Below are 24,146 nucleotides of genomic sequence, written 5' to 3'. Positions count from 1 at the left end.
TCAATTCCTTCCCTCCATCAAATCTAAAACAATGAAGCCCCAGAACACTGAGCTGCCTGTCCTGCCCCTCCTACAACCACGTCTCACTAATGGTGATAATGTCTTAATTCATTGTGCTGATCTGTGCTCAAAATACATCTACCTGATACACTTTAGCACTGCTGGCCCACCACCTCGAGGGAGTCTTGATCATAAGCGGGCCGAAACTGCTGAGGACAGGTGGCAGATCAACTGATGATCCCACTGGTGACAGCACAGGACAGTTAACATCTCAGTCCACATGTATTTTTTAACTACCTTTCGTACGATACACCTTGCAATAAAATGTGCACATCTTCCAACAACCTTTGTCTCTCTTTGCTAAAGCCTCGAAGAGTCAAAGCCTAATCTCACAACTCAAACACTGGCACACTCCTACTTCTTTATGTTGGCCCTTGCCAGATGCCTAGTGATGCACAATCCAACACCTCCTCGCATGCAGAATGTCTCAGCTGTCCCCATTCGCAACTTTTGAACTCTCTCTCCCTCGACAAAATCCAACGTCTCCTCAGTGGCAGTGATGTGCAGAATGGGAGAGAGAACATGGGTGGATCGGCAGAGAAGGGAGCACGTGGTATCTGAAAATGGAAAATTCAATGTTCTTGGCAGTGTTGTGGACTACCCAGCTGAGATATGAGATGTAAACACTGAATTTTCAAGTTTCAAGTAATCCTTATCTCCAGTGCTCTCCTTTCAGTCAACCTATTTTTGTTCTTATCATATGCCACCCTGTATGCAGCCACCCATTACTTATTTTTTGCTCCTCTCCACCTCCTGGTTTACTGCACAAAGAATAGACTCCCCTATCTGCCTTTCATTGCTCCCTTGACTGCCATCCTGACTAGTTGCATCATCATCTGGGACGGAGGCATCAATGCACAGGACAAGAGTCTGATGACACAAGATCAACTTTTCAAGAACACCCGATTTCCCCGCTGTGGGTACATAGTGGTACAAACTATGTAGGTAGGAAAAGGGATGAGGTTCTGAAGAAAGAATGTACGGAGTTTGGTCGGAAGATTTGGCAGATGAAGGTATATCTGAGGAATTAGTGCAGGGGACAGGGTTTCAGATTTCTGGATCATTGGGATCTCTTCTGGGGAGGGTATGACCTGTACAAAAAGGACAGATTACAAGGGGCACCAATAACCTTGCAGGTAGATGCAGTATGTACTGAGACTGTCAGGAAAGACAGGCAGATGATAGGACAAAATTGAAGTCAGTGGGATGAGTTGAAGTGTAACATGGATGCAAAAGCACTGGTGAGGCTTCACTTGGGGTATTGTAAATTGTTTTGGCCCCTTATCTTAGAAAGAATGTGCTGAAACTAGAAAGGGTTCAAAGGAGTTTTACTAAAAAGATTCTAGGTTTGAATAGCTTGTCATATGAAGAGCACTTGATGGTTCTGGGCCTGTATTCACTGGAATTCAGAAGAATGAGGGTTACCTCATTGAAACCTATCAAATTTTGAAAAGCTTTGATAGCGTGGATGTGGAGAGAATGTTTCCTTTGGTGGGAGAATCTAAGACCAGAGGACATAGCCACAGAATAGAGGGGCATCCTTTTAGAACGGAGATGAGGAAGAACGTCTTTAGCCAGAGTGTGGTGAATTTGTTGCCACAGGTGGCTGTGGAGGCCAAGAGCTCACATATATTTTATGGCAGAGGTTGGTAAATTCTTGACTGGTCAGGGCACGAAGGAATACATGGAGAAAGCAGGAGATTGGGGCTGAGAGAAAAAATAGATCAGCTATGATGAAATGGCGGAGCAGATTTGATGGGCCAAATTGCCTAATTCTGCTGCTATATCTTATGGTTTTATGGTCTAACATAGGGTGGATAAATCACCAGGGCCTGTGAACTTGTAGGAGGCTAGTGCAGAAATTGCAGGGGACTGAGCTGAGGTATTTAGAACATCCTTAGCAATGGCCTAATTCTGCCCCTTTGAAATGGTCTAAAATTGAAAAGGGTGATGAAAATACGACTGCATATGTTATATTTGAATGCACGTAGTAGACGAAATAGAGTAGATGATCTCGTAGCACAATTAGAGATTAGCAGCTCTGACATTGTGAGCATCACTGTGTCGTGGCTGAAGATCATATTTGGAGCTTAATATTCAAGAATGCACACTATCAAAAGGAAATATAGGAAGGCAGAAGGGATGGCACTGCTCTGTTGGTAAAAAAATGAAATCAAATTGTTCAAAAAAGGAGACAGACGATTGGAAAGCAGACAGAATCTTTGTGGGTAGAACTAAGAAATTGCAAGTGTAAAAAGGGATTTGGAATCCTCATGCAGGATTCCCTAAAGGCTAACTTGCAAGGTAAGTTTGTGGTAAGGAAAGCAATTGCAATCTTAGCACTCATTCCAAGAGAACCAGAATATAAGAGCAAGGATGTAATGCTTTACGAGGCTGCACTTGGAGGACTGTGAGCAATTTTGGGCCCCTTATCTACGAAAGGATGTGCTGGCATTGGAGAACGTCCAAGGAGGCTCACAAGAATGATTCCTGAAATGAATGGGTTAATGTATGAAGAGTGTTTGATGGTCTGGACCTGAACTCACTGACATTTGAAAGAATGTGGGGGAATCTCACTGAAACCTATCTAATACTGAAAGTCCTGGAAATATGGATGTGATTAGGATGCTTCCTATCATGGGGAAGTCAGGAGTCTAGGACCAGAGGGCACAGCCTCAAAATAGAGGGATGTCCATCTGGAACAGAGTTGAGGAGGAATTTCTTTACCTGGAGGGTAAGAAAATTATGTAATGAATTGCCAATGACAGCTGTGGAGGCCAAGTCATTGGGAACATTTAAGATGGAGGTTGATAGGTTCTTGATTACACAGAACATAGAATAGTACAGCACAGTACAGGCCCTTCGGCCCACAATGTTGTGCCGACCCTCAAACCCTGCCTCCCACATAAGCCCCCACCTTAAATTCTTCCATATACCTGTCTAGCAGTCTCTTAAATTTCACTAGTGTATCTGCCTCCACCACTGACTCAGGCAATGCATTCCACGCACCAACCACTCTCTGAGTAAAAAACCTTCCTCTAATATCCCCCTTGAACTTCCCACCCCTTACCTTAAAGCCATGTCCTCTTGTATTGAGCAGTGGTGCCCTGGGGAAGAGGTGCTGGCTATCCACACTATTGATTCCCCTTAATATCTTGTATACCTCTATCATGTCTCCTTTCATCCACCTTCCCTCCAAAGAGCAAAGCCCCAGCTCCCTTAATCTCAGATCATAATCCATACTCTCTAAACCAGGCAGCATCCTAGTAAATCTCCTCTGTGCCCTTTCCAATGCTTCCACATCCTTCCTATAGTGAGGCGACCAGAACTGGACACAGTACTACAAGTGCAGTCTAACCAGAGATTTATAGAGCTGCATCATTACCTCGCGACTCTTAAACACTATCCCTTGACTTATGAAAGCTAACACCCCATAAGCTTTCTTAACTACTCTATCCACCTGTGAGGCAACTTTCAGGGATCTGTGGACATGCACCCCCAGGTCCCTCTGCTCCTCCACACTACCAAGTATCCTGCCGTTTACTTTGTACTCTGCCTTGGAGTTTGTCCTTCCAAAGTATATCACCTCACATTTCTCCAGGTTGAACTCCATCTGCCACTTCTCAGCCCACTTCTGCACCCTATCAATGTCTCTCTGCAATCTTCGACTATCCTCTACACTACCCACAACACCACCAACCTTTGTGTCGTCTGCAAACTTGCTAACCCACCCTTCGACACCAACATCCAGGTCGTTAATAAAAATCACTAAAAGTAGAGGTCCCAGAACTGATCCTTGTGGGACACGAGTAGTCACAACCCTCCCATCCGAATGTACTCCCTCCACCACGATCCTCTGCCTTCTACAGGTAAGCCAATTCTGAATCCACCTGGCCAAACTTCCCTGGATCCCTGAATAAGCCTACCGTGTGGAACCTTGTCAAATGCCTTACTAAAATCCATATAGATCACATCCACTGCGCTACCCTCATCTATATGCCTGGTCATCTCCTCAAAGAACTCTATCAGGCTTGTTAGACACGATCTGCCCTTCACAAAGCCATGCTGACTGTCCCTGCTCAGACCATGATTCTCTAAATGCCCAGAGATCCTATCTCTAAGAATCTTTTCCAACAGCTTTCCCACCACAGACGTAAGGCTCACTGGTCTATAATTACCCAGACTATCCCTACTACCTTTTTTGAACAAGGGGACAACATTCACCTCCCTCCAATCCTTCGGTACCATTCCCGTGGACAACGAGGACATAAAGATCCTAGCCAGAGGCTCAGCAATCTCTTCCCTCGCCTCGTGGAGCAGCCTGGGGAATATTCCGTCAGGCCCTGGGGACTTATCCATCCTAATGTATTTTAAGAACTCTAACACCTCCTCTCCCTTAATATCAACATGCTCCAGAACATCAACCTCACTCATATTGTCCTCACCGTCATCAAGTTCCCTCTCATTGGTAAATAACAAAGAGAAGTATTCACTGAGTCAGGGCATGAAAGGTTACGGTGAGAAGACAGGAGAATGGGGTTGAGAGGGATAATACATCACCACGATGGAATAGTGGAGCAGACTCAATGGGCCGAATGGTCTAATCCTGCTCCTATGTCTTATGCTTACAAAACAGGTTAGGTGGAACCAAACAGACATAGAAACAAAGAAAACCTACAGCACAGTACAGGCCCTTCGGTCCACAAAGCTGTGCCGAACATGTCCTTACCCAAGAAATTACGTAGAGTTACCCATAGCCATCTATTTTACTGAGCTCCATGTACCTATCCAGGAGTCTCTTAAAAGACCCTGTCATATCCGCCTCCAGCACCGTCGCTGGCAGCCCATTCCACACACACACAACTCTCTGCATAAAAAACTTACCCCGACATCTCCTCCGTACCTAATACACCTATTATTTAATATATCTATCATTTGAATACCCGTTCAGATGAAGAGTCTTCCTGAATCATCAACTGTCTATTTCCCTGCATAGATACTGCCTGACTTGCTGAGTTACACTAGCAGTTTTTTTTGTGCTAGATGTTGAGTAAATTTATACACAACAAGAAAATTACTAGAGTTGTACACAACAAACAATATTCTTTTTGAATACTGCAGGACATGGATTAGTTATAAGGTTAAGTACAGTAGTGGCAAATGGAACTTCATCATGACAAATGTACCGTAATGTACTTTGGGAAGTGCAATTCTGGATGACACATAAAGCAAGTGAATGGATGTCAAGGAGCCTCAAGTGAAGAGAGACATTAGGTTGCAAGTCCATAGCTTGCTGAAAGTGGCAAGACAATTGGATGAGGGAGTAAAGAAGGCATTTGGATGCCCCAACGGGCCCATTTCACAAAAAATGTTTGTTTGGATATATACCTTGGCATAATCTGAATTTTTCCAATGACACCAACATATTGAAACAAGATATTAAAATATAATCAGTGAGAAACTTACCAAATATCAGAACAACAGCAGCAACAAGTGCAGCAGTGAGTGACCTGGTCAGCTCCAAAACAATGAGATATGCAAAGGGAACGAGGCAAGACCCCAGGATTGCACAGAGCTGGAGATATTCACAAGAAAAAGCACACAAGACAGAAAGAGAACAGGTTACCATCAGAAATGTAAAAATAGCATCTGGAAGATGGAGAGTACACTAATAGATTTACATTTCATAGATTAACGGAGTTATACAGCATGGAAATAGACATTCAATCCAACTTGCCCATGCCAACTAAAATGCTGTGTTTGGCCCATCACCCTCTGAACCTTTCCTATTCATGAGCCTATCCAAATGACTTTTAAACATTGTCATTTTACTTCTCACTACATCTAACAGTTCATTCCATCCAATACCCTCAGTGTGGGAAACCAATCCCTCAAATCCTTTCTCTCATCTTAAACTTGTGCCCTGCAGTTTCAGCTTCCTCTGCCCAGGGAAAAAGACCGTCTATCCTCCTCACCTCTGTTGCTCATAATTTTATAGACCTCAAAAAGGTCACCTTTCAGCTTCCCTTGCTCAAAGGAAAACAGTCCCGGCCTATCCAATCTCTCATTCTTCCTCAAGCCCTCCAATCTTGGCAACATGCTTGTGAGACTTTTCACTACCTCAGTACAGTAGCCAGGATAATCAATCACCACCCCAGATATTCTCTCTTCTCCCATCGAACAGATACAGAAGCCTGAAGACACCTACCAACAAGCTCAAAGACAGCTTCCACCCTGCTGTTATAAAAATATTAAATGATTTCCTAGTACAGGCTGAGCATTCCTTATCTGAAATGCTTGGAGCCGGAGGTGTTTTGGAATTTTTTTTTGGATTCTGGAATATTTGCATTGATATGATGAGATACCTTGGAGATGGGACACAAATATAAACACAAAATTCATTTACATTACATATACAGCTTATACATGGGAAAGAGTAAACAGTCGACTATTTGGGCCAAGACCCTTCATCAGAACTGTACCTAATGTGAAGGGTCTTGACCTGAAAAGTCGACTGTTTAAACTTTTCCATAGATGCTACCAGGGCAGCTGACTTCCTCCAGCATTTTATTTGTATTGCTTTGGATTTCCAGCATCTGCAAATTTTCTCATGTTTGTATAGCTTATACATATGCCCTGATGTAGATTTATATAATATTTTAATAATAGAAACATAGAAAACCTACAGCACAATACACGCCCTTCGGCCCACAATGCTGTGCCAAACATGTACTTACTTTAGAAATTACCTAGGGTTAATTTTATAAATGAAACAATAAAATGTACACTGTACATTGAACTATCAAAAAGGTAAACTATCGCTACCTCAGCTGCCCAGGTGGACAATCAGTGGCTGTTTGTCGTTGCCATAACAGCCAACTCTGAATTTATGTGGTACCAGTAAACAGTCTTTGTCCTCCACTTGTTCATTACACCATTCAGCAGGTTAGATTTTCATCAGCGACAACCTTGGCAAACTCTAATGATTTTCTCCGTTGCTCTATCACCACAAATCTTTAAAAATCTTATGGTATGCCTTTACTTAAATTCTGCAACCAGCCTGCTGAATATTCACAATTACATTCAATTTTCAGTTTGCCATGAAAGATCTTTGCTTTGCTCATGATCAGCATACTGTTAAGCAGTATATGTTCACTCTGTCGCTGATAAATCTATTCTTTCAATACACAATCAAGATCTTCAGTTTTTGTTTAATGTAGTTTTTTTCTATTATTTGTTAACTTCTGTTTATTACATATATGAAATCATTCTCTGTGTTGCACAGAGACCTGTGCATTGCCTGGGTACCTTCCCAGCATCTTGTTGAATTTTCTATTTGTGACGTTATGTCAGCACTCATATACACAACCTATAAAATGAGTTGGGGGGGGGGCGGTCTCTTAATCTCACATTCTACCAAGTTATGATTTTGCATCTTATTGTTTAGCAACACTTACTCTGCAATTGACACAATTTATTCTGCATTAGACCATAAGATTTTGGAGCAGAATTCTGCCAGTCAGTCCATCGAGCCTGCTCCAACATTCCATTATGGCTGATTTATTTTCCCTCTCAACCCCATTAATCTGCCTTCTCCCCATACATCTGTTGCCCTGACTAATCAAAAAACTCCAAATATTTGTTTTAAATATACCCAATGACTTGGCCTTCATAGACATCTATGGCAATGAATTCCTCCTCATCCCAGTTCTAAATGGATATCCTTCTATTCTAAGGTTGTGCCCTCTGCTATTAGACTTACCCACTATAGGAAACATCCTCTCCATATCCATTCTACCTAGGCCTTTCAATATTTGATAGATTTCAATGAGCTCCTCCCTCATCCTTTTAAACTCTAGTGAATACAGGCCCAGAGCCATCAAATGCTCCTCACACAGAAATGTACAAAAGTCTCATGCACATGCAAAAAAATTCTGTAAAGCAAAGATGCTTTCAAGAATAATTAAATGAAATGTTTCTAAATATTAAAAAACTATGAAGAGCAGTAAACAGTAAAAAAAACTAAATCAAATCAATATTTGGCGTGACAAAACTTTGCCTTTAAAACAGCATTAATTCTCAGTGGCATGCCAAAGTTTGTGCACCCCTGATCAAAATTTCTGTTACTGTGAATAGCTGAGTAAAAGATGAACTGATTTCCAAAAGGCATAAAGTTAAAGATGACACATTTCTTTAATATTTTAAGAAAGAAAACTTTTTTATTTCCATCTTTTACAATTTCAAAATAACAAAAAAGGAAAAGGGCCCAAAGCAAAAGTTTGGGCACATACCGTTGCTCATTGCGGCCAAAAAGTTCTATTTTAACTTCATCAGTCCACAACACTTGTTTCCAAAATGCATCAGGCTTGTTTAGATGTTCCTTTGAACCTTTTGAATAGAACTTTTTGGCCTCAATGAGCAAAGGTATGTTTGGAGAAAAAAGGGTGCAGAATTTCATGAAAAGAACCCCTTTCCAACTGTTAAGCACGGGAGTGGATCGATCATGCTTTGGGCTTGTGTTGCACAGGAAACATTTACTGTTAGAGGGAAGAATGAATTAAATTAAATACCAGCAAATTCTGGAAGCAAACATCACACCATCTGTAAAAAAGCCAAAGATGAAAAGAGGATGGCTTCTACAACAGGATAATGAACCTAAACACACCTCAAAATCCACAATGGATTACCTCAAGAGGTGCAAGCAGAAGGTTTTGCCATGGCCCTCACAGTCCCCTGACCTAAACATCATCGAGAATCTGTGGATAGACCTCAAAAGAGCAGTATATGCAAGATGGCCCAAGAATCTCATAGAGCTAGAAGCCTTTTGCTAGGAAGAATGGGTGAAAATCCCCCAAACAAAAATTGAAAGACTCTTAGCTGATTAAAAAAAGTGTTTACAAGCTGTGATACTTGCCAGTGAGGGTAGGAATAGGATGCTCTGGAGGATGAACAAGTGGCTGAGGAACTGGTGCAGGGGGCAGGATTTCAGATTTCAGGATAATTGGGACCTCTTCTGGGGCAGGTGGGACCTGTACAAGAGAGACGGGTTACACTTGAACTACAGGGGGACCAATATCCTTTCAGGGAGGTTTGTTAATGCTATTGGGGAGGCTTTAAACTAGATTTGCAGGGGGATGGGAACCAGAGTGCCAGAGCTGACAGTGTGGCTGGGGTGAAAATAAATGATGTTAAAAGTTCAAGCAAATCCGCTAATAGAAAGGTTGTGAGTGGTGGTAAAAATCTTCTGAGGTGTATATATTTCAATGCTAGGAGTATTGCGGGGAAGGCGGATGAGTTGAGGGCGTGGATTGACATGTGGAATTATGACGTTATAGTAATTAGTGAAACTTGGCTACAGGAGAGGCAGGACTGGCAGCTTAATATTCCAGGGTTCCGATGTTTCAGATGTGATCGAGGCAGAGGAATGAAACGTGGGGGAGTAGCATTGCTTGTTAGGGAAAATATTACAGCAGTGCTCAGGCAGGACAGATTTGAGGGCTTGTCTACTGAGTCCTTATGGGTGGAGCTGAGAAACAGGAAAGGTATGGCCACATTAGTGGGATTGTATTACAGACCAACCAATAGTCAACGAGAATTGGAAGAGCAAATCTGCAGAGAGATAGCAGGCAACTGCAGGAAACATAAAGTTATGGTGGTAGGGGATTTTAATTTTCCATATATCGATTGGGTCTCCCATACTGTTAGGGGTCCAGATGGTTTAGAGTTTGTAAAGTGTGTTCAGGAAAGTTTTCTAAATCAATATATAGAGGGACCAACTGGAGGGGATGCAATATTGGATCTCCTGTTAGGAAACGAGTTAGGACAAGTGACAGAAGTCTCTGTAGGGGAGCACTTTGGTTCCAGTGATTATAACACCATTAGTTTCAACTTGATCAAAGACCAGGATAGATCTGGTCCTAGGGTTGAGGTTCTGAACTGGAAGAAGGCCAAATTTGAAGAAATGAGAAAGGTTCTAAAAAGAGTGGATTGGGACAGGTTGTTCTCTGGCAAGGATGTGTTCAGTAGGTGGGAAGCCTTCAAAAGAGAAATTTTGAGAGTACAGAATTTGTATGTTCCTGTCAGGATTAAAGGCAAAGTGAATAGGAATAAGGAACCTTGGTTCTCAAGGGATATTGCAACTCTGATAAAGAAGAAGAGGGAGTTGTATGACGTATAGGAAGCAGGGAGTAAATAAGGTGCTTGAGGAGTATAAGAAGTGCAAGAAAATACTTAAGAAAGAAATCAGGAGAGCTAAAAGAAGACATGGGGTTGCCTTGGCAGTCAAAGTGAAGGATAATCCAAAGAGCTTTTACAGGTATATTAAGAGCAAAAGGATTGTAAGGGATAAAATTGGTCCTCTTGAAGATCAGAGTGGTCGGGTATGTGCGGAACCAAAGGAAATGGGGGAGATCTTAAATAGGTTTTTTGCGTCTGTATTTACTAAGGAAACTGGCATGAAGTCTATGGAATTAAGGGAAACAAGTAGTGAGATCATGGAAACTGTACAGTTCAAAAAGGAGGAGGTCCATGCTGTCTTGAGGAAAATTAAAGTGGATAAATCCCCGGGACCTGACAGGGTGTTCCCTCGGACCTTGAAGGAGACTAGTGTTGAAATTGCAGGGGCCCTGGCAGAAATATTTAAAATGTCGCTGTCTATGGGTGAAGTGCCGGAGGATTGCAGAGTGGCTCATGTTGTTCTGTTGTTTAAAAAAGGATCGAAAAGTAATCCAGGAAATTATAGGCCAGTAAGTTTAACGTCGGTAGTAGGTAAGTTATTGGAGGGAGTACTAAGAGACAGAATCTACAAGCATTTGGATAGACAGGGACTTATTAGGGAGAGTCAACATGGCTTTGTGCGTGGTAGGTCATGTTTGACTAATCTATTGGAGTTTTTCGAGGAGATTACCAGGAAAGTGGATGAAGGGAAGGCAGTGGATATTGTCTACATGGACTTCAGTAAGGCCTTTGACAAGGTCCTGCATGGGAGGTTAGTTAGGAAAATTCAGTCACGAGGTATACATGGAGAGGTGGTAAATTGGATTAGACATTGGCTCAATGGAAGAAGCCAAAGAGTGGTAGTAGAGAATTGCTTCTCTGATTGGAGGCCTGTGACTAGTGGTGTGCCACAGGGATCAGTGCTGGGTCCATTGTTATTTGTCATCTATAGCAATGATCTGGATGATAATGTGGTAAATTGGATCAGCAAATTTCCTGATGATACAAAGATTGGAGGTGTAGTAGACAGTGAGGAAGGTTTTCAGAGCCTGCAGAGGGACTTGGACCAGCTGGAAAAATGGGCTGAAAAATGGCAGATGGCATTTAATACAGACAAGTGTGAGGTATTGCATGTTGGAAGGACAAACCAAGGTAGAACATACAGGGTTAAAGGTAAGGCACTGAGGAGTGCAGTGGAACAGAGGGATCTGGGAATACAGGTACAAAATTCCCTAAAAGTAGCGTCACAGGTAGATAGGGCCGTAAAGAGAGCTTTTGGTACATTGGCCTTTATTAATCAAAGTATTGAGTATAAGAGCTGGAATATTATGATGAGGTTGTATAAGGCATTGGTGAGGCCGAATCTGGAGTATTGTGTTCAGTTTTGGTCACCAAACTACAGGAAGGATATAAATAAGGTTGAAAGAGTGCAGAGAAGGTTTACAAGGATGTCGGGACTTGAGAAACTCAGTTACAGAGAAAGGTTGAATAGGTTAGAACTTTATTCCCTGGAGCGTAGAAGAATGAGGGGAGATTTGATAGAGGTATATAAGATTATGATGGGTATTGATAGAGTGAATGCAAGCAGGCTTTTTCCACTGAGGCAAGGGGAGAAAAAAACCAGAGGACATGGGTTAAGGGTGAGGGGGGAAAAGTTTAAAGGGAACATTGGGGGGGCTTCTTCACACAGAGAGTGGTGGGAGTATGGAATGAGCTGCCAGACGAGGTGGTAAATGCGGGTTCTTTTTTAACATTTAAGAATAAATTGGACAGATACATGGATGAGAGGTGTATGGAGGGATATGGTCCGTGTGCAGGTCAGTGGGACTAGGCAGAAAATGGTTCGGCACAGCCAAGAAGGGCCAAAAGGCCTGTTTCTGTGCTGTAGTTTCTATGGTTTCTATGGGTGTTACTAAGTACTGCCATGCAGGCTGCCCAAACTTTTGCTTTGGGCCCTTTTCCTTTTTTTGTTATTTTGAAACTGTAAAAGATGGAAATAAAAAAGTTTTCTTGCTTAAAATATTAAAGAAATGTGTCATCTTCAACTTTATGCCTTTTGGAAATCAGTTCATCTTTTACTCACTTAGCTATTCACAGTAACAGAAATTTTGACCGGGGGTGGTAATCTCAGGATTGCTACCTGTGCCACGTGCCAGTGAGGGTAGGAATAGGATGCTCTGGCGGATGAACACGTGGCTGAGGAACTGGTGTAGGGGGCAGGGTTTCAGATTTCAGGATCATTGGGACCTCTTCTGGGGCAAGTGGGACCTGTACAAGAGAGACGGGTTACACTTGAACTATAGGGGGACCAATATCCTTTCAGGGAGGTTTGTTAGTGCTATTGGGGAGGGTTTAAACTAGATTTGCAGGGGGATGGGAACCAGAGTGCCAGAGCTGACAGTGTGGCTGGGGTGAAAATAAATGATGTTAGAAGTTCATGCAAAGTCACAAATAGAAGTGTTGTGTGTAGTGGTAATAATCTTCTGAGGTGAGGCTATTTCAATGCAAGGAGTATTGTGGGGAAGGCTGACGAGCTGAGGGCGTGGATTGACCCATGGAATTACGACATTATAGCCATTACTGAAACTCTGCTACAGGAGGGACAGGACTGGCAGCTTAATGTTCCAGGGTTCCGATATTTCAGACGTGACAGAGGCAGAGGAATGAAGCGTGGGGGGGGGGTGGCATTGCTAGTCAGGGAAAATGTTACAGCAGTGTTCAGGCAGGACAGATTAGAGGGCTTGTCTACCGAGGCCATATGGGTGGAGCTGAGAAACAGGAAAGGTATGACCATGTTAACAGGGTTGTATTATAGACCACCCAATAGTCAGTGAGAATTGGAGGACCAAATCTGCAGAGAGATAGCAGACAACTGCAGGAAACATAAAGTTGTGATAGTAGGGGATTTTAATTTTCCACAACACAAAATACTCTGCAGATGCTAGGGTCAAAGCAACACTCACAACATGCTGGAGGAACTCATCAGGTCAGACAGCATCCGTGGAAACCATCAGTCAACGTTTCCACGGATGCTGCCTGACCTGCTTAGTTCCTCCAGCGTGTTGTGAGTGTTGCTTTAATTTTTCACATATTGATTGGGATTCCCACACTGTTAAAGGTCTAGACGAGTTAGAGTTTGTAAAATGTGTTCAGGAAAATTTTCTATATCAATATATAGAGGTACCAACAAGAGGGGATGCAATATTAGGAAATGAGTTAGAACAGGTGATGGAAGTGTGTGTCAGGGAACACTTTGGTTCCAGTGATCATAACACCATTAGTTTCAACTTGATCATGGATAAAGATCGATCTGGTCCTCGGGTTGAGGTTCTAAACTGGAAAAAGGCCAAATGTGAAGAAATGAGAAAGGATCTAAAATGGACATTTGGACATATGTGCTCTATGAACCACTTTAAATTGAATTAGGGAATGTTTAGCACAAATAGAGGAAGTATTAACTAATTGTAAAATCTGCCCCCAATCATCCACAGAAATGGTAAGCCCCAATTCCTGTTCCCAATCTACCCTAATCTTATCAAATGGAGCTTTCCTAAGTTTCATAATAATATTATAAATCATAGCCGATGCACCTTTCTGACATGGATTAAGGTTAATTATCGAATCTAAAATATATATAGGAGGAAGCATTGGAAAGGAAGAAAGTATAGTACTTAGGAAATTTCTAACTTGTAAATATCTAAAAAAATGTATTCTTGATAAGTTATATTTATTAGATAATTGTTCAAAAGACATAAGGGAACCATCTAAAAATAAATCCAAAAACCGTAAAATACCCTTAGTCTTCCAAGTTTGAAAAGCGCGATCCGTAAAAGAGGGAGGAAAAAATATGTTACCTAAAATAGGAATCGCTAACCCGAATTGATTAAGATCAAAAAATTTTCTGAATTGAAACCAAATACGCAAAGCATATTTAACGATCGGGTTAGAGACCTGCTTAAGGCGTTTCGAATCAAAAGGAAGAGAGTCAGTGGGCTTATAGTAGACATCAGTGGATAAGCTGTCTCCAGAGACAGAGACAGAAAGATCTAGAACGGGGAGGGAGGTGTCGGAAATGGACAAGGTAAACTTGAGGGCAGGGTGAAAGTTGGAGGCAAAGTTAATAAAGTCAACGAGCTCTGCATGCGTGCAGGAAGCAGCGCCAATGCAGTCGTCTATGTAGCGAAGGAAAAATGGGGGACAGATACCAGAACAGGCACGGAACATAGACAAACCCAACAAAAAGGCAGGCATAGCTAGGACCCATACGGGTGCCCATAGCTACACCTTTAGTTTGGAGGAAGTGGGAGGTGCCAAAGGAGAAATTATTAAGAGTAAGGACTAATTCCGCTAGACAGAACAGAGTGGTGGTAGAGGGGAACTGATTAGTCAGAGCGGAATTAATCTACTGATGTCTACTATAAGCCCACTGACTCTCACAGCTATCTGGACTATTCCTCTTCTCACCCTGTCTCTTGCAAAAACGCCATCCCCTTCTCGCAATTTTTCCATCTCCGCCGCATCTGCTCTCAGGTTGAGGCTTTTCATTCTAGGACGAGGGAGATGTCTTCCTTTTTTAAAGAAAGGGGCTTCCCTTCCTCCACTATCAACTCTGCTCTTAAACGCATCTCCCCCATTTCACGTACATCTGCTCTCACTCCATCCTCCCACCACCCCACTAGGAATAGGGTTGCCCTGGTCCTCACCTACCACCCCACCAGCCTCCGGGTCCAACATATTATTCTCCGTAACTTCTGCCACCTCCAACGGGATCCCATCACTAAGCACATCTTTCCCTCCCCCCCCTCTCTCTGCATTCCGCAGGGGTCGCTCCCTATGCGACTCCCTTGTCCATTCGTCCCCCCCCCATCCCTCCCCATTGATCTCCCTCCTGGCACTTATCCGTGTAAGCGGAACAAGTGCTACACATGCCCTTACACTTCCTCCCTTACCACCATTCAGGGCCCCAAACAGTCCTTCCAGCTGAGGCAACACTTCACCTGTGAGTCGGCTGGGGTGATATACTGCGTCCGGTGCTCCCGATGTGGCCTTTTATATATTGGTGAGACCCGACGCAGACTGGGAGACCGCTTTGCTGAACACCTACGCTCTGTCCGCCAGAGAAAGCAGGATCACCCAGTGGCCACACATTTTAATTCCACATCCCATTCCCATTCTGAAATGTCTATCCACGGCCTCCTCTACTGAAAAGATGAAGCCACACTCAGGTTGGAGGAACAACACCTTATATTCCGTCTGGGTAGCTTCCAACCTGATGGCATGAACATCGACTTCTCTAACTTCCGCTAATGTCCCACCTCCCCCTCGTACCCCATCTGTTACTTATTTTTATACGCACATTCTTTCTCTCACTCTCCTTTTTCTCCCTCTGTCCCTCTGAATATACCGCTTGCCCATCCTCTGGGTTCCCCCCCGCTTGTCTTTCTTCCCGGACCTCCTGTCTCATGATCCTCTTGTATCCCTTTTGCCTATTACCTGTCCAGCTCTTGGCTCCATCCCTCCCCCCCCTGTCTTCTCCTATCATTTTGGATCTCCCCCTCCCCCTCCAACTTTCAAATCCCTTACTCACTCTTCCTTCAGTTAGTCCTGACGAAGGGTCTCGGCCTGAAACGTCAACTGCACCTCTTCCTGGAGATGCTGCCTGGCCTGCTGCGTTCACCAGCAACTTTTATGTGTGTTGCATACATTTCACTGTATGTTTCGAAGTGCACATGACGAATAAATCTGAACCTTCTATATCCTAAGAATATTCTGGCCATCAGTTCAACCTACATTCCTTACCGCTCTCATGCCATAGTAATGGTGGTGTTCATACTTGTCTCCAGGTTTCTTAAAGGGAAAAGTGCCATCATATCCAGTCAAATATCCTGCTAATCCAATTAGCATCTGCAAACAGGAAAGCAAGAACTGAACGCATACATAAAAAAAGTTTGGGGTAAATGACACATTAAAAGTATCAATTCTGGTCAAGAAAACAATTAAAAAGCAAATAAAATTCTAGAATTTATTCTGAGACACACAAGTTAAAAATAATGATTTTAAAATATACAAGAACACTGGTCAAATCAGATTCAAGTCTATGTTATAGAAGGAAATTAAAACACTGAAGAAAATGGAAAAGATAAATAAGGATGGCATCACAATGTACAGATTGGAGCTTTACTTGGAAAGCTTTGGAATTAAAGAAAACTTCGGAATTATTTAACATTATCAATTTGCTGTTAAGCTACATTTGGGAAACTATTTTCGTTATGCGATTACATAAAACCAGGATTCAACATTGCAAGTTAGAATTCCAAAAGTGAAATGAGGAACAAACACTCTGCCTGGAGGTCGGTGACCGGTTGTGTTCCGCTGGGATCTGCACTGGGACCCCCACTCTTTGTGATTTTTATAAATGACTTGGATGAGACCATAAGACCATAAGATATAGCAGCAGAAGTAGGCCATTCAGCCCATCGAGTCTGCTCCGCCATTCAATCATGGCTGATCCAATTCTTCCAGTCATCCCCACTCCCCTGCTTTCACCCCATACGCTATGATGCCCCGATTATCTATCTCTGCCTTAAATACACCCAGTGTCTTGGCCTCCACAGCCACTCGTGGCAACAAATTCCACAGATTTATCACCCTCTGACTAAAGTAATTTCTTTGCGTCTCAGTTCTAAAAGGACGTCCTTCAATCCTGAAGTTGCTCCCTCTTGTCTTAGAATCCCCCACCATGGGAAATAACTTTGCCATATCTAATCTGGTCAGGCCTTTTAACATTCAGAATGTTTCTATGAGATCCCTCCCCATTCTCCTGAACTCCAGGGAATACAGCCCAAGAGCTGCCAGATGTTCCTCATACAGTAACCCTCTCATTCACTCAAAAACTTCTATAGTTGTACCATGGAGAGCATTCTGACAGGCTGCATTACTGTCTGGTATGGAGGGGTTACTGCACAGGACCGAAAGAAGCTGCAGAAGGCTGTACATCTACTCAGCTCCATCTTGGGCACTAGCCTGCAAAATACCCAGGACACCTTAAGGGAGCATTGTCTCAGAAGGGCAGCGTCCATTATGAAGGACCTCCAGCACCCAGGGCATGCCCTTTTCCCATTGTTACCATCAGGTAGGAGATACAAAAGCCTGAAGTCACACACTGAGTGATTCAGGAACAGCTTCTTCCCCTCTGCCATCCGATTCCTAAATGGACGTTGAAGCTTTGGACACTACCTCACTATTTTTTTAAAATATACAGTATTTCTGTTTTTGCACATTTTAAAAAATCGATTCAATATACATAATTGATTTACTTGTTTATTTATTATGTTTTATTTTATTTATTATTTTTTTCTCTCTCTCTGCTGGATTATGTGTTGCATTGAACTGCTGCTGATAAGTTAACAGATTTCACGTCACGTGCCGGTGCTAATGAACCTGATTCTGATTCATTCTCGTATGAGGAAGTGAAAGGACAGGTTAGTAAGTTTGCAGATGACATCAAGGTAGATGAACTTGTGGATAATGTGGAGGGTTGCTGCAGGCTGTAACACGACATTGACAGGATGGAGAGGTGGGCTGAGAAGTAGCAGATGGAGTTCAACCAAAAGATGTGTGAAATGGTATGAAAATGATCGCAGGATACAAAAAGACCAGAGACTGGGTGATTGAAGGGGACTGGGACATAGCCAATGAGTTAAACAGGTTTTTCAACAGCTTTGATGAGGAGGTTTCTGTTTACCCTTCTACAGCCATCCACCCCCCAGCTCCTCCTCTCTCAGCCTTCACCCTCCATCTCTCTCCAATGACAATGGAGAGCTAACGACCAGACACATTGACTGTCACTGCTGAGCAGGTAAGGAGAAAGCACAGCAGACCACACAGGTAAGGCTGTAGGCCCGGACGGCATTAGCCCAAGGTGTGTGCTATTCAGCTGAGTGTAGTCTTTCAATACATCTTAATCTAAACTTGAGCCTAGAGCAGGTCCCTGTGCTGTGGAAAACATCCTGCCTAGTTCCAGCACCCAAGAAGACATGTCCCACCATGCCCAGTGACTATGGACCAGTGGCACTGACCTCACAAGTTAAGAAATCATTATCTTCCTGCTTCAACGTGCTTACACCCATCTGGATGAGCAAGGCAGCACTGTCAGAATCATGGTCTTTTGATTTCTGCAGTATTTTTAACACCATATGACCTGCTTTACCAGGGAATAAGCTCATGGAGATGCAGGTGGATGCTCCACAATGTCCTGGATTTCAGACTACCTGTCCAGACAGCCACAATATGTGAGATTGCAGGGCTGTGTATCAGATACTGTGGTTAGCAGCACAGGGCACCTCAGGGGACTGTCCTCAGGGTTATGGATTTAAGTGTACGGGGTCTTTCTTTTGTTACATTTAAAATGGCGACTTTGTTATGTTAATCTGGGGAATGCGGCTTTGTTGTGCTTTAACGCTGAAGAGAGTTTGCGCTAGCAGTTTGTTTTACTTTAAATTGAGATAGCAGCCTTCTATTAGCCAATGGGTGGTTATGTATCGTTTTGTTTTCGGATACCATGCTGTATGGTATGACTGTGGACTGAGTTTTGGCGGGGAGTCGGAGGAGAGACGAGGAGGACCGCGGACGTGTGGAGAGGCTCCGGTCAATCACTCAGGGTGGTCCCGACCCGTGAGTCGACGGAATTCGGGTGGTCATCTGAAGTCGAATTGAGCTCCAACAGTAGCGCGCGAAGAACTTGGACTTTGATAAGTGTTGGCGCCTTTTTTTTTCATTACTTTCCTCTCTGTATCAAATGTATATTAATGTCATAGAATTAGTAATATCTATAAAGTGTATTTGTTAAAATTTACTGGGTGTGCTGGCTGATGATTGATGTTTGTGATTGATTCGGGTGGCGACCAACCCTGTGGGGAGTGTTGAGGCGGGTGCTGGGCTGGATTTCCCCTAGACATACACGAGCCAATATAATGGAACGTTACATAAGGAAGATGAAAACACTCTGTATTTCCATCTCCATCAAGGAAACGGATGTGGAAGTTGTCCAGAACTACAAATACCTGGGAACTCACCTGGACAATAAATCAGACTGGACTAAAAACATGGGGGCTCTGTACAAGGGACAGAGCCGACTGTACTTCCTGAGGAGGTTCCAGTCATTCAAGGTCTCCAGTGCTGTGCTGCAGATATTCTCCAACTCAGTTTGGCCAACCTTCCATTCTACACTGTAGTCTGCTGGGGCAGCACAATGAGAGCAGCTGATGCAAGAAGATCGATAAGCTCATCAGGAAGGCTGGTTCTGTTCTGGAGGTGGAACTGGATTCCCTGGTGGCTGTGTCTCAGAGGAGGATGCTGCAGAAGCTACAGAGCATTATGGACAATCCCTCTCACCCACTCCATGACATACTGGACAAACAGAAGAGCAACTTTAATACCAGACCGATTCCACTGAGGTGTACCACTGAATGACACTGGAGATCCTTTCTCCCTGTGGCTATAAAGACTCTACAACTCCTCTTCCTTAAGTATATGGTTTCATTGCACATCTGTATTTTGCACTATTACTTTTAATGCACATTTTGTTTTTTTTTACCTCAATGCTTACATTTTGTATTTTAAAGTTTATATTTCTGACTGAGCAACCTTGCAACAATAATTTCCTTCAGGATAAATAAAGTTTTATCTTATCTTATTTCAAGGGAAATAGAATATAAGAGCAAGGAGATAATGCTGAGGCTTTATAAGACACTAATCAGGCTGCACTTAAGAGTACTGTCAACAGTTTTGAGTTCCAAATCTCAGAAAGGATGTAATTGGAGAGAGCCCAGAGAAGGTTCATGAGGATGATTCTCAGAATGAAACTCTGGGAAAGGCACTGTCCCAACTACTCACAGACAGGAAAAGTGGCTGAGCAGTGGAAATTTGCTGATGGCATCCTGAAACACTACAAGAACATCGACCAGTTCAAGATCATCTTATTGCCGTGTTGAAGGAAAGATAATTTTCAGCATAGTCGCAAGGCGGCTGGCAGCTTTCTGCTCCAGGAATGGTTGCTATACATTTGTGCAGAAGGGAGGTACTCTAGGAATGCCCAGGTGTTTGCAGCATACAGGAGTGGTGACCCAACTCACTCAAGAGGCGCAGAAGAACAGATGGTTTTCTGGCTTGACCTGGCCAATGCCTATGGATCAATCCCCCACAAGTTAGTGTGGACTACCATGGACAACCATCACGTTCCAGGGGAACATCATTCTGTATTATTACAACCATTTCAGAATGTTAGCTTCATCAGGCCAAGCTTCATCAGAGTGGTACAGGCTGCAGATTGGGATCATCACATGCTGTATTATCCCTGTGACCCTCTTTGCCCTTGCAATGAATATTATTGCAAATTCTGCTGAATCAGAGTGCCGCGGCCCTTGCTGCAAGTCTGGTGTATGTATGGTAACCACCAATAAGAGCTTTCATGAATAACCGAAGGGTCCTGCCGAAGTGTTTCGGCCCGAAACGGCACTCTTTTCAATTGATGCTGCCTGGCCTGCTGAGTTCCTCCAGCATTTTGTGTGTGTTGCTCAGCATCCTACTGAGGTTTCTTTGGCCACTGCATTATATGAAATTCCAGTTTCCACTGTCGAGAGCCAAGAGAGAAAAGTCAGCAGCATCACCCTCTCTGGAAAGAACACCAAGCTGCCGCTGCCCTTGGAATCCTTGGAACAGTTCAAGGTGACAAGAGCTAGAGAGGAGAGGTGCTGCAGTACAGGGAGTCCAGTGACCCAAAGATGGCTCAGCCAGGGGTCATTGTGAAGACCGGGAGAAAGTGGAAAGCGGAACAGGCCTTGCAGCAGGTTGAATCTCAGCTGTGCCGCAATGTCCTGTTGGGAGCGGTGACCCAAGGAAGAGCTGGACTGTGAAGCTGCCCGGTCCCGAGGTATGACAGGACTAAGGGGAGGGAGAAGCACAAGCTCATCTAGGAGGATGTGAGAACAGATGTAGATGAAGAGAGATCCATCGAGGCAGTGGGCAAGCAGCAGCAGGGAGTTTGGACTAGGTGGAAGCAGACCATGGAAAGGAGAGTGACATGGACTGATCTCTGGCGAGCAGAGCCAACCCGAATCACATTCCTTGTCCAGGCAGTGTATGACATCTTACCCAGTCCAGCCAAGCTGCATAGCTGGGGGAAGGCTGATGCCACAGGCTGTCTGTTGTGTTCCAGGAGAGGAACCTTGTAGCACATCCTGAGCTGCTGCCCAAAAGCTTATGGAGGGGGCCGATACTGCTGAAGAAATGACCAGGTATAGAAGACCCTTGCGGAAGCAATCTTCTTAAGAAACATTAACAGTAAACAAGCTCAAACTTGCAATCAAACCATCAGTTTTGTGAAAGCAGGAGAGCAAACTGAGTCAAAAGTAAAGGCACCCCCAGGGATTCTGGCATCTGCTCATGCCTGGCAACTGATGACCATAAGACCATAGGTCAAAGGAGCAGAATTATGCCATTTGGCCTATCAAGTCTGCTCCACCATTCAATCACAGTTTTTCTCCTCCCCTCCTCAAACCCATTCCCTGGTCTTCTCCCTGTAACCTTTGATGCCATGTCAAATCAAGAACCTATCAATCTCTGTCTTAAACGCACCGAATGACCTGGCCTCTACAGTTGCCTGTGGTAATAAATTCCACAAATTCACCATCCCTGGCTAAAGAAATTTCTTTGCATCTCTGTTTTAAATAGGCGCCCCTCTATCCTGAGGCTGTGCCCTCTTGTCCTAGACTCCCCCACCATGGGAAACATTCTTTCCATATTTACTTTGTCTAGGCTTGTCAACATTCAAAAGGTTTCAATGAGATCCCCCCTCATCCTTTAAATTCCAGCGGGTACAGACCCAGAGCCATCAAATATCTGTTATATAACAACCCTTTCATTCCTGGAATCATCCTTGTGAACAGCCTCTGGACCTCTTCAATGCCAGCATATCTTTTCTAACAGCCCAAAGCTGTTCACAGTACTCAAGATGAGGCCTCACCAGTGCCTTATAAAGCCTCAGCATCACATCCCTGTTCCTGCATTCTACACCTCTTGAAATGAATACAAACATTGCATACGCCTTCCTCACCACCAACTCAACCTACAAGTTAACCTTCACGGTGTTTTGCACAAGGAGTCCCAAATTCCTTTGTATTTCAGATTTTTGGATTTTCTCCTCATTTTTCCAGTACCGTCCGGACGGTCTACATCTGTGTAGAGCCGTGATTAATGTTCTAGGAAGAATGTTTGCTAGTGCTGTTTTGGAAGCTTTAAACTAATATGGCAGGGGGATGGAAACCCACACAGTAAAGAAGAGGGAAGTGATGCAGAGACCAAAGCTAGTGTTAGTGTAGAAAAAAGTAAGAGTAGAGAGCATAAAAGTAAAAAGCAAAAATTGCATAGATCACCAGATTCTAAAAGGACAATTTAAGGGCAGTTTATCTAAATGCCCGTAGTATTAGAAACAAGGTTAGTGAACTTGTGGCACAGATCAGTACCAAGGCATATGATTTAGTGGCCATTACAGAAACCTGGTTGCAAGGTGGAGATGACTGGGAATTAAATATCCAAGGGTATCAGGTAATATGCAAAGATGGGCAGGAAGGCAGAGGAGGTGGGGTGGCGCTCTTGATTAGGGATGAGATCATGGCGATTGTGAGAGACGATATAAGATCTACGGAGCAGAATGTTCAGTCCACCTGGGTAGAGATTAATAATAGTAAAGGGAAAAAAAATCACTGGTGGGTGTTGTCTACAGGGCACCTAATAAAAATATTGCAGTGGCAGAGGTGATTAAGTAAGAAAAACTGAGGCTTGTAAGAACGGAACGGCAGTTGTCCTGGGGGATTTTAACCTCCACATAGATTGGGTGAATCAGGTTGGTCAAGGAAATCTTGAGGAGGACTTCATAGATTGCATCCATGATGGCTTTCTTGAGCAGTACGTTAGTGAACCTACAAGGGAAAATACTATCTTAGATCTAGTCTTGTGCAATGAGATAGGTAAGATTAACAATCTTGTAGTCAGGGATCCTCTTGGAAAGATTGATCATAGTACGATTGAATTTCGCATACAGATGGAGGATGAAATAGAACTAAAACTAGTGTATTTATACTTGAACAAGGGAGATTACAACTGGATGAGGGAGGACTTGGCTAATGTGGATTGGGAGCACAGGCTATTTGGTAGGACAGTTGAGGAACAGTGGAATAGTTTCAAAGAGATTTTTCATAGTGCTCAACAAAAGTATATTCCAGTCAAAAGTAAGGACAGTAAGTGTGGGGAGAGCCAGCCTTGGATAACTAAAGAAATAAAAGATAGTATCAAATTAAAAGCTCATGTGTACAAAGTCACAAAGAGCAGTGGGAGACTGGCGGATTGGGAAAACTTTAAAAAGCAACAAGAGAACAACTAAACAAGAAATAAGGAAAGGGAAGATAGAGTATGAAAGTAAATTAGCACAAATTATAAAAACAGATAGCAAAAGTTTTTATAAATATATAAAGCAGAAGAGGGTAGCTAAATTTAACATAGGTCCCTTGGAAGACGAGAAGGGGATATTGATATTGGGTGATAAGGAAATGGCCGAGGCATTGAATGACTATTTTGTCTCGGTCTTCACGGTGGAGGACACATCTAATATGCCAAAGAAGGACGTTATGGACAAAATGGGAGGTGAGGACCTTGATAAAATCACTGTCACTCAAGAGATAGTGATGAGTAAACTAGAGGGCCTGAAGGTAAATAAGTCCCCTGGTCCTGATGGGATGCATCCCAGGGTGCTGAAGGAATTGGTGGAGGTTATAGAGATGCATTGGTAATCATTTATCAAAACTTTCTAGACTCTG

The 24,146-nt window shown here is 43.3% G+C and overlaps 1 protein-coding gene across 9 annotated transcripts in view; it reads right to left on the bottom strand.

Annotated features, from left to right (window-relative positions):
* pomt2 (protein-O-mannosyltransferase 2) overlaps positions 1-24,146 on the bottom strand; it is a 231,480-nt gene that overhangs the window by 179,330 nt on the left and 28,004 nt on the right. For 5 of the 9 annotated variants that reach the window (XM_063042712.1, XM_063042721.1, XM_063042693.1 and 2 more), the window contains 2 exons: positions 16,066-16,179; positions 5,527-5,635 (listed from right to left, as the gene is read on the bottom strand). In XM_063042712.1, coding sequence (XP_062898782.1) covers positions 5,527-5,635; positions 16,066-16,179 — 223 coding nt within the window. Of the gene's footprint in view, positions 1-5,526; positions 5,636-16,065; positions 16,180-19,349; positions 20,561-24,146 lie in introns of those variants that run through there. The other 4 variants (XM_063042702.1, XM_063042749.1, XM_063042740.1 and 1 more) reach the window with 3 other exon arrangements.

Source organism: Mobula hypostoma, chromosome 1 (assembly GCF_963921235.1).
Source record: "Mobula hypostoma chromosome 1, sMobHyp1.1, whole genome shotgun sequence".
Taxonomy (NCBI): Eukaryota; Metazoa; Chordata; class Chondrichthyes; order Myliobatiformes; family Myliobatidae; genus Mobula; species Mobula hypostoma.
This window is presented reverse-complemented; position numbering and strand designations above follow the sequence as displayed.